This window comes from Hyperoodon ampullatus (genome assembly GCF_949752795.1).
Source record: "Hyperoodon ampullatus genome assembly, chromosome: 10".
Classification (NCBI taxonomy): domain Eukaryota; kingdom Metazoa; phylum Chordata; class Mammalia; order Artiodactyla; family Ziphiidae; genus Hyperoodon; species Hyperoodon ampullatus.
Genome location: NC_136923.1, coordinates 7,946,504 through 7,959,425, shown reverse-complemented (window position 1 = coordinate 7,959,425; position 12,922 = coordinate 7,946,504). Strand labels below are relative to the sequence as shown.

The window sequence follows — 12,922 nt, the reverse complement described above, 5'->3', positions numbered from 1 at the left end:
GGTGAGACTTGGCTTAGAAAAAATTGTTTTGTGGCAGTCCAGTGGTTCAGACTCCGTGCTTCCACTGAAGGGGCATGGGTTTGATCCCTGGTTGGGGAAATAAGGATCCCGCATGCCGCATGGCAGCAGCCAAAAAGAAACAAACAAACAAACAAACAAAAACCACACCACACTTGAAAACAAAGAAAAGAAAAGAAAAGAAAAAAAATCGTTTTGCTCCAGAACAGTAGCACAATATCCTTTCTGCTGTCGTTGGGCAGCTTGTTAAAAGACTCCTGAAATATTAACTAACACCTTTTGACCCAGTTATTCATTAGGCCATAATCCAGCCAGCTTGGGCCTGAAGATGTTCATCATGTCTGATTATACCAGCCAAACATGGGAAATGTTTTCATTAATCAGAATAATGATGATGTAAATGATGGTACAGCCATCCATAGTAGAATGAGATATTACATCGTCATAGAAAAATGCTTAAGGTGCTAATAAGCAAGATAGAAAATTAAATACTACAATCTCAACTATGTAAGAGAAAAAGTGCTTACACAAAATGGTAAGAAAAGAATATGCCAGAATGGTAAGATGATACCATCTCTCTGTGAATTTTTTTCCCTCATTCTTCCCAGAATATCATGTACTGCATCTGATAGTTGTGTATGGTGTTGAGGGGAGATTAAGAGGCATCAGTAAAAATCCAGAAGCCTAGGTGGCAGGAGATGCTGTTGCACACCCAGATGAGGGGACAGGAGAAGCACTTACCTTGCTTACCTTAATTACCTTGCTTCCTCTGCTGATGTTCTTGAATTTCTTTATGTGCCTACATTATTATACTTCGTAACAAAATTGCTGTTATCCAGACCAAGTCCTGAAACGCGCTCTGCTGCCATTTCAGGGGTCTCTGTTGAGCCCTCTGATGACTTTGAAGCCCAGACAGGAACTGCGGTGGTATCAGTTCTCTGTCAGGACTAACTTAGGCTTAGACTAGCCCTTGAAAACGAGAAGTGTTCTAGGAGCACTTCCTTCAGGGCACCAAGATAGACGGGGCCAAAAACTCCCCAGCATGAGTCTAATTTGTTTCCCTCTTGAGTGAGCGTCCGTTCTCACTTCACTTTTGGTCCTGTCTGTTTGCCTCTCAACAGGCTCAGAAGCCCGTTCAGGTAATGAATGTCAAGGCATTGCCCTGGGTACTGAGGCTGTTTTAATTCTCTCCGTTTCTCACAGTCAGTTGCTTCTGCATTATATGCTGGTCAGAGCTCGGCCTGGAGCCTGCAGTGTTGATTCAAGCGCTCAAGTTTGAGAAAACAGCACTTTACGGGAGTTCTGAGGAATGATTGGTGTCCCTCCTAAGCCCAGGCTCATAAGCTCAGGACCTCTGTCTGATATTTATATTTCTTCTTTCTCCCAGTGAGGCACCCAAGAATCCGCTGAAGTGTTAGAGCTGAGGATTGATTCCCGACTTCCCCGTCCACAGTGAGGCCTGGGGGATTCGAGTGCAGGAGTGTGTGGGGTGGGGAGAGCCAGGTCTGCAGAACACACAGGCTAAGTCTCCAGACCTTCCTCCACGAAAGAACCTTTGCTTTCTTCCCTGGTGTGGCCCCAGACAGGAGCATGTCCCAAGAGGAGCTGGAGAGTTCCGTGTGAAAGTTTATGGCCTGTGGCTACTTTGACAGAATTCAGGCAACTGTTTTGTTGCCTTTGGGGACCTCAGCAGACTTGGACCTGTGGCCAAAGCCTTGTGCCCTCTGGAGTTTGTGTTGGTGCCGGTGGAGGAACTGAGAGGAGTGCAGGCCTCGTTCTCCCCAGGCTGAGCTGCAGGGCTGCACTGGGGCTCTCGCTGCAGCGGTGGCATGAGGATGGCACCAGTGTGCTGTCACCTGAGTGCCACTTGTACCAGTGCTGTGCCAGCTGTTTTATACGTATTATTTCATTTCATCCTTAACCACTTTACAAATGAGAAAATCAAGGCTTAGAGAAATTAACTTGTTCACAGTCACAGAGCTACGTGAAAGGCTGAGGTTTGAAGCTGGGAACATTGCCAAGGCCCTTTTCCCTCCACTCCTCTCTCTGTTCCTGGTCTTACTCTGGTGGTATTTCTTATAGTTTTTCTAGTGAATGATACAGAAAGCACATCTTGGCGAGGTTTGTTGGAGAAGGACGTGTCTCTTGAGCGCCTGTCACATTTCAGGCACTGTCCGTGGTCCTTTCTCTCATGTTACGATGTTTGGTCCTCACTGAAAGCCTGCGAGGTTGGTACAGGCAGACCTCATTTTATTGCTCTTCGCTTTGTTACTCTTCACATATTGCATTTTACAAATTGAACATTTGTGGCAAGCCTGTGTCAAGTCTGTTGGAGACATTTTTCCAGTATTTGTTCACCTCATGTCTCTGTCACATTTTGATAGTTCTCACAATACCTCAGACTTTTCCATTATCACTCCATTTGTTATGCTGACCTGTGATCAGTGATCTTTGATGTTACTATTCCACCTCACTGTAGGCTCAGATTATGGTCAGCGTTTTTTAGCAATAAGGTTTTTTTTTTTTTTTTTTTTGGCCGTGCTGTGTGGCTTGTAGGATCTTAGTTCCCTGACCAGGGATTGAACCGGAGCCCACAGCAGTGTACCAAGTCCTAACCATTGGACAGCCAGGGAATTCCCTGAAGTATTTTTTATTTAAGGTATTTTTTAAATTTAAGATATATATTTTTTTAGACATAGTGCTATCACACGCTCAATAAACTATAATACAGTGTAAACATAACTTTAATATGCACTTGGAAACCAAAAAATTCATGTGGCTTGCTTTATTGCGGTGGTCTGGAACTGAACCATCAATATCTCTGAAGTGTGTCTGTATCAGGAGGGAGGGTGATCCTCCATAACTAGGTAAGTTGCTGAGAAAGTGCTGCCAGGGCTCAAGTTGTAAACTGCGCTGTTGTTCGCTGGCTGTTGGCACTTCAGGGACTTGTAGGGCAAAGGGACCTGAAATGAGAGAAAAGTGACCAACAACCAGTGAGCACAGATGGAGAGAGATGCAGAGGTGTGCAGGCAGGGGCTGCCTCATCGGGAAGGTCTCTGGCTAGAAACCCAAGCAAGGATCGTTGGAGGCTCCCGCTTGCCCGGTCCAGCCCCCACTCGTGTCAGCTGGGGCCCACTTTGGAGTGTGTGCGCTGGTGGCCGCCCTGGTCCTCCAGCACCCAGGGGCATCTCAGGACACTGGGCCAGGAAGGGTGGTGTCATGACTCTGCCCTTCTTTTCCAGGCTGTGAATTTTTCAAGGAATATAAGGATCGGGATTACATGGCTGAAGGGCTCATTTTTAACTGGAAGCAGGTATGAGCAATAACATTCATCAGCTTGGGTCTTCTGTTTGTGAAGGGAAACCAGCTAGTAATCTTCTTGGGGAAAACAGCTACCCTTCTCCTTTCTTTGCTCTTCCCTGAATGAGTCTCATTATTTTTCTGTCTCTCCTCCATGTATGTACATCATATATACTTTTCTCTCCCCCTTTAATTTCTCCCTTTCTTTAAAAGAGTTTTCAGGGACAAGGTAGGAAAAGTCCTTCATTTTTGCTCTGCTGTCTGTGTGAAGAGCTCCTCCCCAGTGGGTGAGAGCAGCCCAGGAGCTGCCGGAGGCTGAATACGGCTGATCACCTCTGTGTCAGCCGTAAACACTCAAACGGCCAACTGAAAAGCTCCACTTGGCAGCAGTATCTGGTCCCTTTGATTTTTAAGCTGTCACTCCCAGGGTGGCACAGGCATCTGGCCCTGAGAAGGCGAGCACTGGGCGGGGGACATCCTGCCTGCCTGTGGTAGCCACAGCTTCAGGGCCTGAACCTGCCTGGTCATCCTGGCTTCTCCTGGTGGACAGCCTGCATCTCACAGTGTCTTTCTGTCCCCAGGACTACGTTGATGCCCCTTTGAGCATCCCCGACTTCCTGACTTGCTCTCTGAACATTGACTGGAGCCAGTATCAGGTGAGGGGACCCCTGGTGCCTGCCCCACAAGTCCCTCAGGCAGACACCTGAAGGCCTGGCTTGTGACCTCTGACCTCCTGGGAAAGGAGGAGCTGCTTACCTGTTTAACTCTCTCTCCTGATTTCTTGGCCCAGAAAATCAAAGCTTTCTGAACATGACTCACTAAAAGATTTGCATCCACCAGGGGGTTCTGTTTCCAGAGGAGGACCTCATGGAGTTTGCTTTTCCAGCTCTGGGATTTAGTGACTTTTTTCATTTTACCTTTTAAATGCGTGTTCCATCAGAGAAAGTGCAGAGCTACCTGACCTGATTTGGTTATAGAAACCTTAAAATTATTTCCACTGTGCTTCTCTCCTCTTGTCATCGTCTGCCGCGGAAGGGTCCCCAGTCTTTTTTTTTTTTTTTTTTTTTTTTTTGGCTGCATTGGGTCTTCGTTGCTGTGCGCAGGCTTTCTCTAGTTGCAGCGAGCAGGGGCTACTCTTCGTTGCGGTGCGCAGCCTTCTCATTGCGATGGCTTCTCTTGTTGTGGAGCACGGACTCTAGGCACGTGGACTTCAGTAGTTGTGACACACAGGTTCGGTAGTTGTGGCTCACAGGCTCTAGAGCACAGGCTCAGTAGTTGTGGCACACAGGCCTCTTTGCTCCACGGCATGTGGGATCTTCCCAGACCAGGGATTGAACCCATGTCCCCTGCATTGGCAGGTGGATTCTTAACCACCGTGCCACCAAGGAAGTCCGAAGGGTCCCCAGTCTTACTGGATGGATCCGTCTCTCTACCATGTTTAGCCCACTGTACACGCCCACAGGCCATTAGCAGTGCCCTTGCCACTTGCTTCAGCCAGGACAAATAGCCTCGTTCTTCCCACTGCCTTCCCCATGTCTATTCCCTCTGCCTGGCTGGCCCTCCCAGCCTCCTCTGGTCTGGCTGACACACTGCCTTCAGGATTGGGCTCGAGTGTCCCCTCCAAGAAGAATTCCCTGATGTGCCTCCTTGCCCCCATCCCTAGAGAGGTTGGATGCTTGCATCTACATTCCCATTAATCCAGGCTCTGGGCTCGGCCTGGCCTCTCTCGGTGATCCACACCTACTTCCTTTTCCAAGTGTCCTGTCATGCAAGCGCTTCAAACTCAAGCTGCCCAAAATGGAATTGGCCACAACGCACAGCACCCCCGGGCCCTCCACCATTTATCCAGATGCTCAGACTCGAAAAATGGGGGCTCTTCCCCCCAACACCCACGGCTGGTCCCATCAGTTCTGTAAGTCTCTGCCCCAGGGAAACTCCCCGGTCCTTCTTGCCTCCATCTCTTAGATCACTGGCCTAATGCAGGCTACCATCGTCTCATGGCTGAGCGTGGGCCCATGTTGAAGGGGCAACCGACTGGAAATAGTGAACGTAAAGCACGTGAATAGGGCCTGGCAGAGCGCGATACTCAGATGATGGGGCAGGGTCGTCACTGTCACTCCTTCCTTCACAGCTGCCACTGACTTTCCTTTTTCCCTCAGGATAAGTCCAAGGACCCTTATGTGGTCCACCCAGCTCCACGTGGTCCAGGCTTGTTCTTGTGACTCACTGGCCGTCCCCTCCCTCTCCTCCAGCTACCCTGACCGCCTCTCCACCCCTTAGGGAAGATGTTCTCCAGGTTTGCACATGCTGTTCTCTCTGCCACAAACACTCGTGTGCTTTCCCTCCCCTTTTCTCACATGCATGTCACCATCTCCAAGAAGCCTTCCCTAAGGGTCCCCATGGATCAGGCTAGGCTCACCTCCCCAATTAACATGGTCCTGCAGCATCTTAGAGGGCTCCTTTTAATTAGCACACCTGCAGCAATTCACTTTGCCTTCCCTTCCCTCCAGCCTCAGGGCTAGAGTCATTGTGTTCACTGCTGTGTCCCAGGGCCAGGCCCACAGTCACGTTCACACCACTGTTTCCCATTGCACGAGCGGTAGTGCATGTGTGGCTGTTGCTGACCTCTGTGTAGCCAGATGGAATTCCATAGAGCTCTGCTCTTTCATTCTGTGCCCGAAGACCCCTTCCAGTGGCTGCTGCTCCTCAAGCTGGCCCCTGACTATGAATAGTCAGTGAAGGAGCATTCTACAGGTACCTCCTAGTCCCTAAGCATGAAGCCTTACAGCTGCAGAGGTGCCAAAATGGCCTCCGCCCTCACTGGGCTCAGTCTAGGAAAATTCCGAGGCAACAGCATAACTATCACCTGCGTAGTAAGGGTATTGACCAGTGGCCACAAAAGAAGACTCTGTAGAGAAGATAATGGGGCTGGGTCTTTAAAGGATAAGTAGGAGTTTGCCAGCCAGGGAAAGAGTGCACCAGGCATGGAAACGTAAGGCCGATATGTGGGACTCACCTCTGCACCTGGAGGCTTTGTCACAGCACACATAGGTCGAGAGAGTCAGAGGTGAGCCTGGATTTTCATGCATTTCCCAGGTCCTCTTCTGTTTGTCACTCTGGTATCTGAGGAAGTGTTCCTACAGTACAGTGTGTGACCACAGGCCTGGGTCCAGACCCCAGCTCAGCTTAGCTGTGTGACCTTGGGCCTCTGTCAACCCAGCGCTCCCCAGGCTGTGGTTCCTGCCCCAGCCCTGGGCACGGTGGCCAACGGTGTCCGCCACCACTCCTTGGTCATTTGTGTCCCCTTCAAACAGCTGCCGTTGTGGGAGCTGCCCTGCGGGCTCGTCCTTGGTCACCTCCTGCCCTCTCCCGGCCGCTGCAGCCCTCCCCCAGTCAGCCTGACCTCCCTGCACACCTGCTGCGTAGCTCCCGCCTCTCCTGCTTCTCCTCACCCGCTGGAATCACAGCTCGGAGGAAATCTCTTGGCAGTGGTGTGTGTGACATGTTGAACCAGATGAGTGGAGAGACCCCCGAGCCACCATGGGTAGTAATAAGTTTATTAGCACGGCACTGCAGCGGCTTTCTCTGGAGCTCCTGAAAGTGGGTCAGGGCTCTCCAGGGTCCGTGGGAAGGTCAGGTAAATGAGCCTGGTTTAAATTCCCGGGAAAGCCATTCCAATTACAGGTGCTGTGTTCACCCTCCCCAGGGGAGCGCTCTCGCTAGCTGGCATTCACCGCCCTCTCTGCACAGCCCCAGACACTGAGAAGCAGTCATGTTAAGAGACTGTCCCCAGCTAGGGGGAGGGGGCCGCAGAACTGGGTCATGCCCCTCCATGGGGTTCCGGATTGCAAAAAGGACTGTTTCTCAGAGGGTCTAGTCTGGACCTTTAGCTTGGGCTAGAACAGAGGTTCCGATCTCTATGGCTTTTGCTTATTTTTGCTCTCCCACCTCACGGGCCTCCTGTTTTAAAAGATTTTTGTTTACCGAACAGACTGCATTTGTTACTCATTAAAAGACTATGCAGTGAGTAGCAATAAAAAACGTATGAAACGTGATTGATGAGAAGGTTGATGGTTACCTTGGTTTCTGTGATGTGATGGCAGATAAAGAAATGGCTCTTTCCATTTGGTGACAATGGCCACGGGCTCAGGGCTCTTTGTCGGCTTCTGTTAATTCCCTAGACAGCCGTGCCTGGAGCCCAGGGCTCAGAGCAGGCTAGTGTCCGGCTGCTGCTCGTGGCTGTGGGGCTGTGGGTTGCCCAGGCTCCTGCACGGCTTCCCCTCCCTCACCCGCACGTTGGGTCAGAGCACACTGAGGGAGGGGCCTGTGGGGGAGGGTGCAGGGACATATGAAAAGTGAAGTTTCAGGTAGTGTGGGATTTGGGACCTGTGGCCTGTGACCATGAGCCTGGGGTACTTGTTTCCCCAGAATAACTCATAGCATTTTATTTTAAAAATGCTTTAAATTCCCATTCTGAGTGAACACCTATTCATAGAATCCTTTTATTTTTCTTCTCCAACAGAGTTGGGATCTGGTGCAACAAACACAAAACTACCTGAAACTGCTGCTTTCCATAATTAACAGTGATGGTGAGTCTGCCTCTGCTTGCCTCAAGCCATAGGATCTTCTGGGTGTTCCCAGGTCCTGACATCGCGAATGTGTGTTTATTGGGGCCTTTTGCTCTATGGGAGGATTTGGGGACTCCCTTGTCATTGGCAGATTTATTCCATGCCCAAAATTATGAACTTGTTACCATCTGAACCACATTCAGCTGGCCTTTGAGCTTTCAGCATCAGCCTTTTGCCGATGTGTTTCTGCACTGGGTCAGCTGGGCTTTGAGCTTTGAGCATCAGCCTTTTGTGTGGGGCTGCAGTGGCCTCTTTTGGTTCTGAAAGGTGAGAGAAAGTCAATCCTGGCCTCTTCTTGGACACACACAAGAGCCCCTGGAGGGCCTGTTCTCCAGAGGGGACTCCAGCCAGTTTGACTGTTTTGATTGGATGAGCCCATCATGCTCAGTGTCCTAGGGCAGTCTGACTCTGGTTCCTCCATATCAGTCAGGACCTGTGTGGGGTTGCACTTGCTTGAACAAATGGAAATGTATTCGTTTATATAACCAAGAAGGCCCAAGAGCAGAGCCAGGTGCCAAATACCACAAAGAATCTCTCCTTGTCTCATACCCACTGTTCAGTTAGCTTCGTGGCTGGCAATCGTTCCAGACTTGTTTCCTGCTGTCTTAACCCCTCCAGAAGAGGGAGACGGCCTCTGTCCCAGAGCTCCTGCTCATTGCCTCAGTTTGGATCCAGTGCCCATCCTTGAACCGGTCACTGTGGCCAGGTTGGCAGAAACATCACATGCCTGCCTCTGGAGCTAGGCCGTGGTTCTGGGGTGGCCTGGCTCTCACCCCAGGCCAGGGCGGTGGCACATCCCCTTCTCATCAGCCCGTGTTTGCCTCTCTTCTGGGCCTCCCGTTCCATGTTCCTGTGTAGATGACAGCGGACTGCTGGTACACTGTATCTCAGGCTGGGACCGGACGCCCCTCTTCATCTCTCTCCTGCGCCTTTCCTTGTGGGCTGTGAGTATGGACGGGCTGGGCCGTGGGGTTAGGGAGCATTCAGAGGCCCTTCCAAGATGTACCCTTTGTGAGCGCTGGGACTGTTTCCAGAAAGCAGAGAGGCTTCGGAGCGAGGGACCTCACGTGTCCAGAGCAGGTGTCGTGTTTAACCCCGCTCCGGGGCCTGTCAGGCAGCCTGGTTGTCACGGGGGCGGTGGTTGTGACTCAGCCCCCGAGGCCAGGAGGGGGCCGTCATGGGGAGGCTTCTTTCTGATCTGGGCCCGTCTCTTCCAGGACGGGCTCATCCACGCATCCCTGAAGCCCGCTGAGATCCTCTACCTAACAGTGGCCTACGACTGGTTCCTCTTCGGGTGAGCCTTCGGGAACTGTCAGGCTGTGGGGTGCTCCGGTGCTTGGGAACCGCCTTTTTGTGTGCCTGGGTGTGGTGGCCCCTGTGACAGGGTTGAAGGTGAAGACGGTCCCACCCCCTTGGGAAGAGAGAAGGTGTGGTCGGGTCCATCTGAGGCTGGGGTGCCAAAGCCATGGGCTGTCCCTGTGCCTCTGGTCCCCCTTCATCCTCTTGTCTGGGAGGTGCTCGCTTTGACCTCCTCGCCTTCTTGTTTCAGGCACATGTTGGTAGATCGACTCAGCAAAGGAGAGGAGGTGGGTACTGTTCACGGTCCGCGAACACACGTCAGGGCTCCGCGAGCTCGGGCTCTTTTACCCCCAAGAGGGACAGGATGATGGTCCGTTTGGTGTCCACACTTTGGGGGCGGTTCCTTGCCTGGTGTGTGCTGGGATCAGGCAGCGTGGCAGGAAAAGCACCGGCACAGCAGCCCCGTTCTGAGCCTCAGTCCCCCTCTCTCGCGGAGAGAACACTCACCTGTGACCTTCGTGTGTCAGTCCTCTTCCCCCCATTCTGTGCCGGCCTTCTTACGGGTGGTCTTGTTTTCTGCACTCAGCTCTGGAACCAGTTTACAAGTCCTCTCCTGTGCCCCTCACCCTCACAGCTAAAGCCAGAAGCTCTTCCCTGTCCTCCCTTGTCTCATCACACCCACTCGGCTGCTTTTAAGCCCCAGGGCCTTCCGTGCAAGCAGGGTCCTGCCTGCTCCTCGCCACCCGGCCGGTCCCGGCCCGCGGGCTGTGGGTCCCCCTTCCTGTCCACGCGCTGTCCCTCCTTCCTCCTCTCTGCCCTGTCCACGCCTTATCCTTTAACTACCTTTTCCAGTCTTTGGCTCTTCGGTACTCTTGTTTTCAGCCTGTTTTCCCTGCACACAGACCTGGAGTCAGACCTGAGTGTGAACCCCAGTTGTGCCACTTACTGCCTGGGTGACCTTGGGTAATGTGATTAACCTTGAGTCTCCCGGTGTCGATTCTGCTGCCTCACAAAGAGAACGAGTCCAGATGCCCAGCGTGGGAGCTGCACGCAGTGTTGGCTCCCCCCGCATTTTCCTGAGGCATCTTTCTCACCCTCCTGAGGCCGCCTCTTTCTGGGCATCTTCTCTTGTGCATTCTTCTTTTGTTCCTCCCTCTCAGCTGCTCCTCTCCCCTTCTAAATCTCTTTGTTTGAGCACTTATTGCATCCGCCAGGACTGCAGAGCTCATAAGCCTGTTCCTCAGAGGCCTCCATGAACTCTGTCAGAGGTGGTGACTTTGGCACTGAAATCTGCACGTAAAGCCCCTTTGCAGCCTCTCATTTTGAGATTTGCTGGAGCTGGCGCTCCAGTACCTGCTGTCCCCCATGCTGTCTCCCCGTCCCCAGAGCAGGCCAGATTCCTCCTTCAGAGACTGGGCAGGGGATGCGGCTGAGCCCAGTGGATTCTGGACTCAAACCCTGGCCATGTCTCAACATAAACAAGAGGGTCTTCTCAGCTGGGAGGGTTGGCAGGATGTGGGCTTTTCTCTTAGCCCTCCCTTCCTCCCCGCACACACTCAAAACTCTGATACTTTAAAAACTTGCAAAAAGCTGGGGCTTGTTAAACAGCTCCGTACCCCTCCTTTGCCTTTGAGGCTCTCAGAGCACATTAGCATATTAAAGACTAAAAAATCTGTGGTGAAGACACCTATTTAATTTTATGTAACGGGGACTTCCCTGGCTGTCCAGTGGTTAGGACTCTGTGCTCAAGACTCCGTGCTTTCACTGCAGAGGACCCAGGTTCAGTCCTGGTCGGGGAACTAAAATCCCACAAGCTGTGCGGGGCGGCCAAAAAAAAAAGTTATGTAACAAAGTTTTCATACTGGCCTGACCTAGGCGCCCTCCCTCTTTTTTTATTTTTTGAGGAGATCTTACGGGGCTCTGGGATACCCTGTGGGTATTTTTCCAAGTGAGGGGTTGATGGACCACACCTTGCGGAATCAACTGCAGAGACTATGCATTGTGTGCACTTCACAGAGGCCCGTTGGACCAGGGCACTGGCTGGAAGGGAGAAGAGAGAATTTGCTCACGGAGCTGGGGATGCGGATGCGGGGTCAGAGCTCAGGAGCCTCCTCCGGCTTTTGCCCGCCTCAGACTTCGTCTTGCCCCTTAGAGTTTCTGAACAGTGCAGGCTGTGGGCCAGGCAGTAGCTGCCCCGCACCCCTGGTTCTCCTGAACCACTGTTTCCGGGTATTGCTTCTACAAAATCTGATCTCTTGCCCTTGCATTGTGTTCCTGCTGTGTCCATTAATCTTCTTGCCCCAAAATTCTCTCCCAGCTGTCCTTCCCTGTTAGCCTCTCTCCCTGGGATTCTTAGGAGAGGCTGAGGGGGAGAAGCCGCTGTTCTCTTCATCCTTTTCAGTAGCTTGAGAACATGTGTGTTCAGTTTGAATATGGTTTGAAACATCACTGGCTTTACCCTCTTGCGTTCTCAGGAAGGAAACACCCTTCCTTCCTTGCCCCAGCCCAGGCACACCTGCCCGACCTCCTAAGCCTTCTCTACCGCCCGTACTGTTTCTACACCAGAATATCCAGCAGGGTCCCCAAAGCAGGGCTGCTGTCCATCAGGGGTTGACCAGGGTCACTGGTTGCCCTCTCCTGGGAGTTCTGCCACCTAGATTCTTCTCCCTGGAGACTGCTATCTTCTCATGTGTGCTGCTTTTTGGTCTCTCAGATTTTCTTCTTCTGCTTCAATTTTTTGAAGCATATCATCTCTGAGGAGTTCTCTGCTCTGAAGATACAGAGGTAAGGAGAGACCTGCTCTCACTGGGAGCAAGGTGCTCCGGGAAGGGCCGCGCTAGGGCTGGGGCGGGGGCGGGGGTCCTGCTCGCTGCCTTAGCCCTTCCCTGCTTCCCTGCATGCTTGGCAGGCTGGCTTCCTATCCCTGCCTTCCCTCTGAGGGCAGGTAGGGGTACCTGGGGAGGGCCAGTGGCTGAAGAGGCTCATCTTGTGACTCGGAGAGCAGGGCTCGTTGCTGCAGGGAAAAGCCAGCCCAAGGATAGGGGGACTCCCAGCTCCCCATGCCACCACCATGGCAGAAGATTCTCCTGCCTGAGCTGATGGCTTCCTTCCCTGTGCTGCTGCAGAGGGGTGTCTGCACAGCCCACCGCCACAGAGCAGAGTCTGCTTCCAGCCTGGCAAACACAGGGGTCTTGCTTGGTAATTGCTTTAGGACCCCTGTGAGAGTTGGTGTCTTTGCTTGCTTTCCAAGTCCAAGCTTTCCAAATCTAAGCTCGTAGTGTGCTGGACCAGACTTGAACTCTGAGGGCCACACTGACATGGAGGCGGCAGACTTTGCTGGCCTCCCAGAAGTGGGCCTGGCCTTTCTGCAACAGTTTAGGTAGGACCTGTGTCCATGAGTTTCCAGTGAGTTGGAGCTTCTTTCCCAGGTGGACAGCATGCGGGGGACATGGGAGACCTCAGCCCAATCTGGAATTCACTGTCATGGCTTCTGTTTATAGGAGGAAGAGTTTGCCAGCCCGGGATGCAGGCTTCACTGTGGAAGATATCTGCATGCTGAGTGAGTTATGGGCCCCAGCAGACTTCCTCTGTATATCTTTCTGATTATAGATCACATAGGGACTGTTTGTTCTAGAAACTTCTGTGTGGAAGAGGTGGGGGGCCCCTAGCAGGAGAAG

General features: G+C 52.2%; 1 protein-coding gene across 17 annotated transcripts in view; it reads left to right on the top strand.

The window, feature by feature from the left end:
- Window positions 1-12,922, top strand: part of MTMR14 (myotubularin related protein 14) — a gene marked incomplete at its 5' end in the record, with an annotated part of 43,529 nt that overhangs the window by 18,549 nt on the left and 12,058 nt on the right. For 10 of the 17 annotated variants that reach the window (XM_079713442.1, XM_079713441.1, XM_079713454.1 and 7 more), the window contains 8 exons: window positions 3,261-3,331; window positions 3,900-3,974; window positions 7,841-7,907; window positions 8,805-8,890; window positions 9,164-9,240; window positions 9,496-9,532; window positions 11,959-12,029; window positions 12,746-12,804. In XM_079713442.1, coding sequence (XP_079569568.1) covers window positions 3,261-3,331; window positions 3,900-3,974; window positions 7,841-7,907; window positions 8,805-8,890; window positions 9,164-9,240; window positions 9,496-9,532; window positions 11,959-12,029; window positions 12,746-12,804 — 543 coding nt within the window. The remainder of the gene's footprint in view (window positions 1-3,260; window positions 3,332-3,899; window positions 3,975-7,840; window positions 7,908-8,804; window positions 8,891-9,163; window positions 9,241-9,495; window positions 9,533-11,958; window positions 12,030-12,745; window positions 12,805-12,922) is intronic. The other 7 variants (XM_079713443.1, XM_079713440.1, XM_079713453.1 and 4 more) reach the window with 2 other exon arrangements.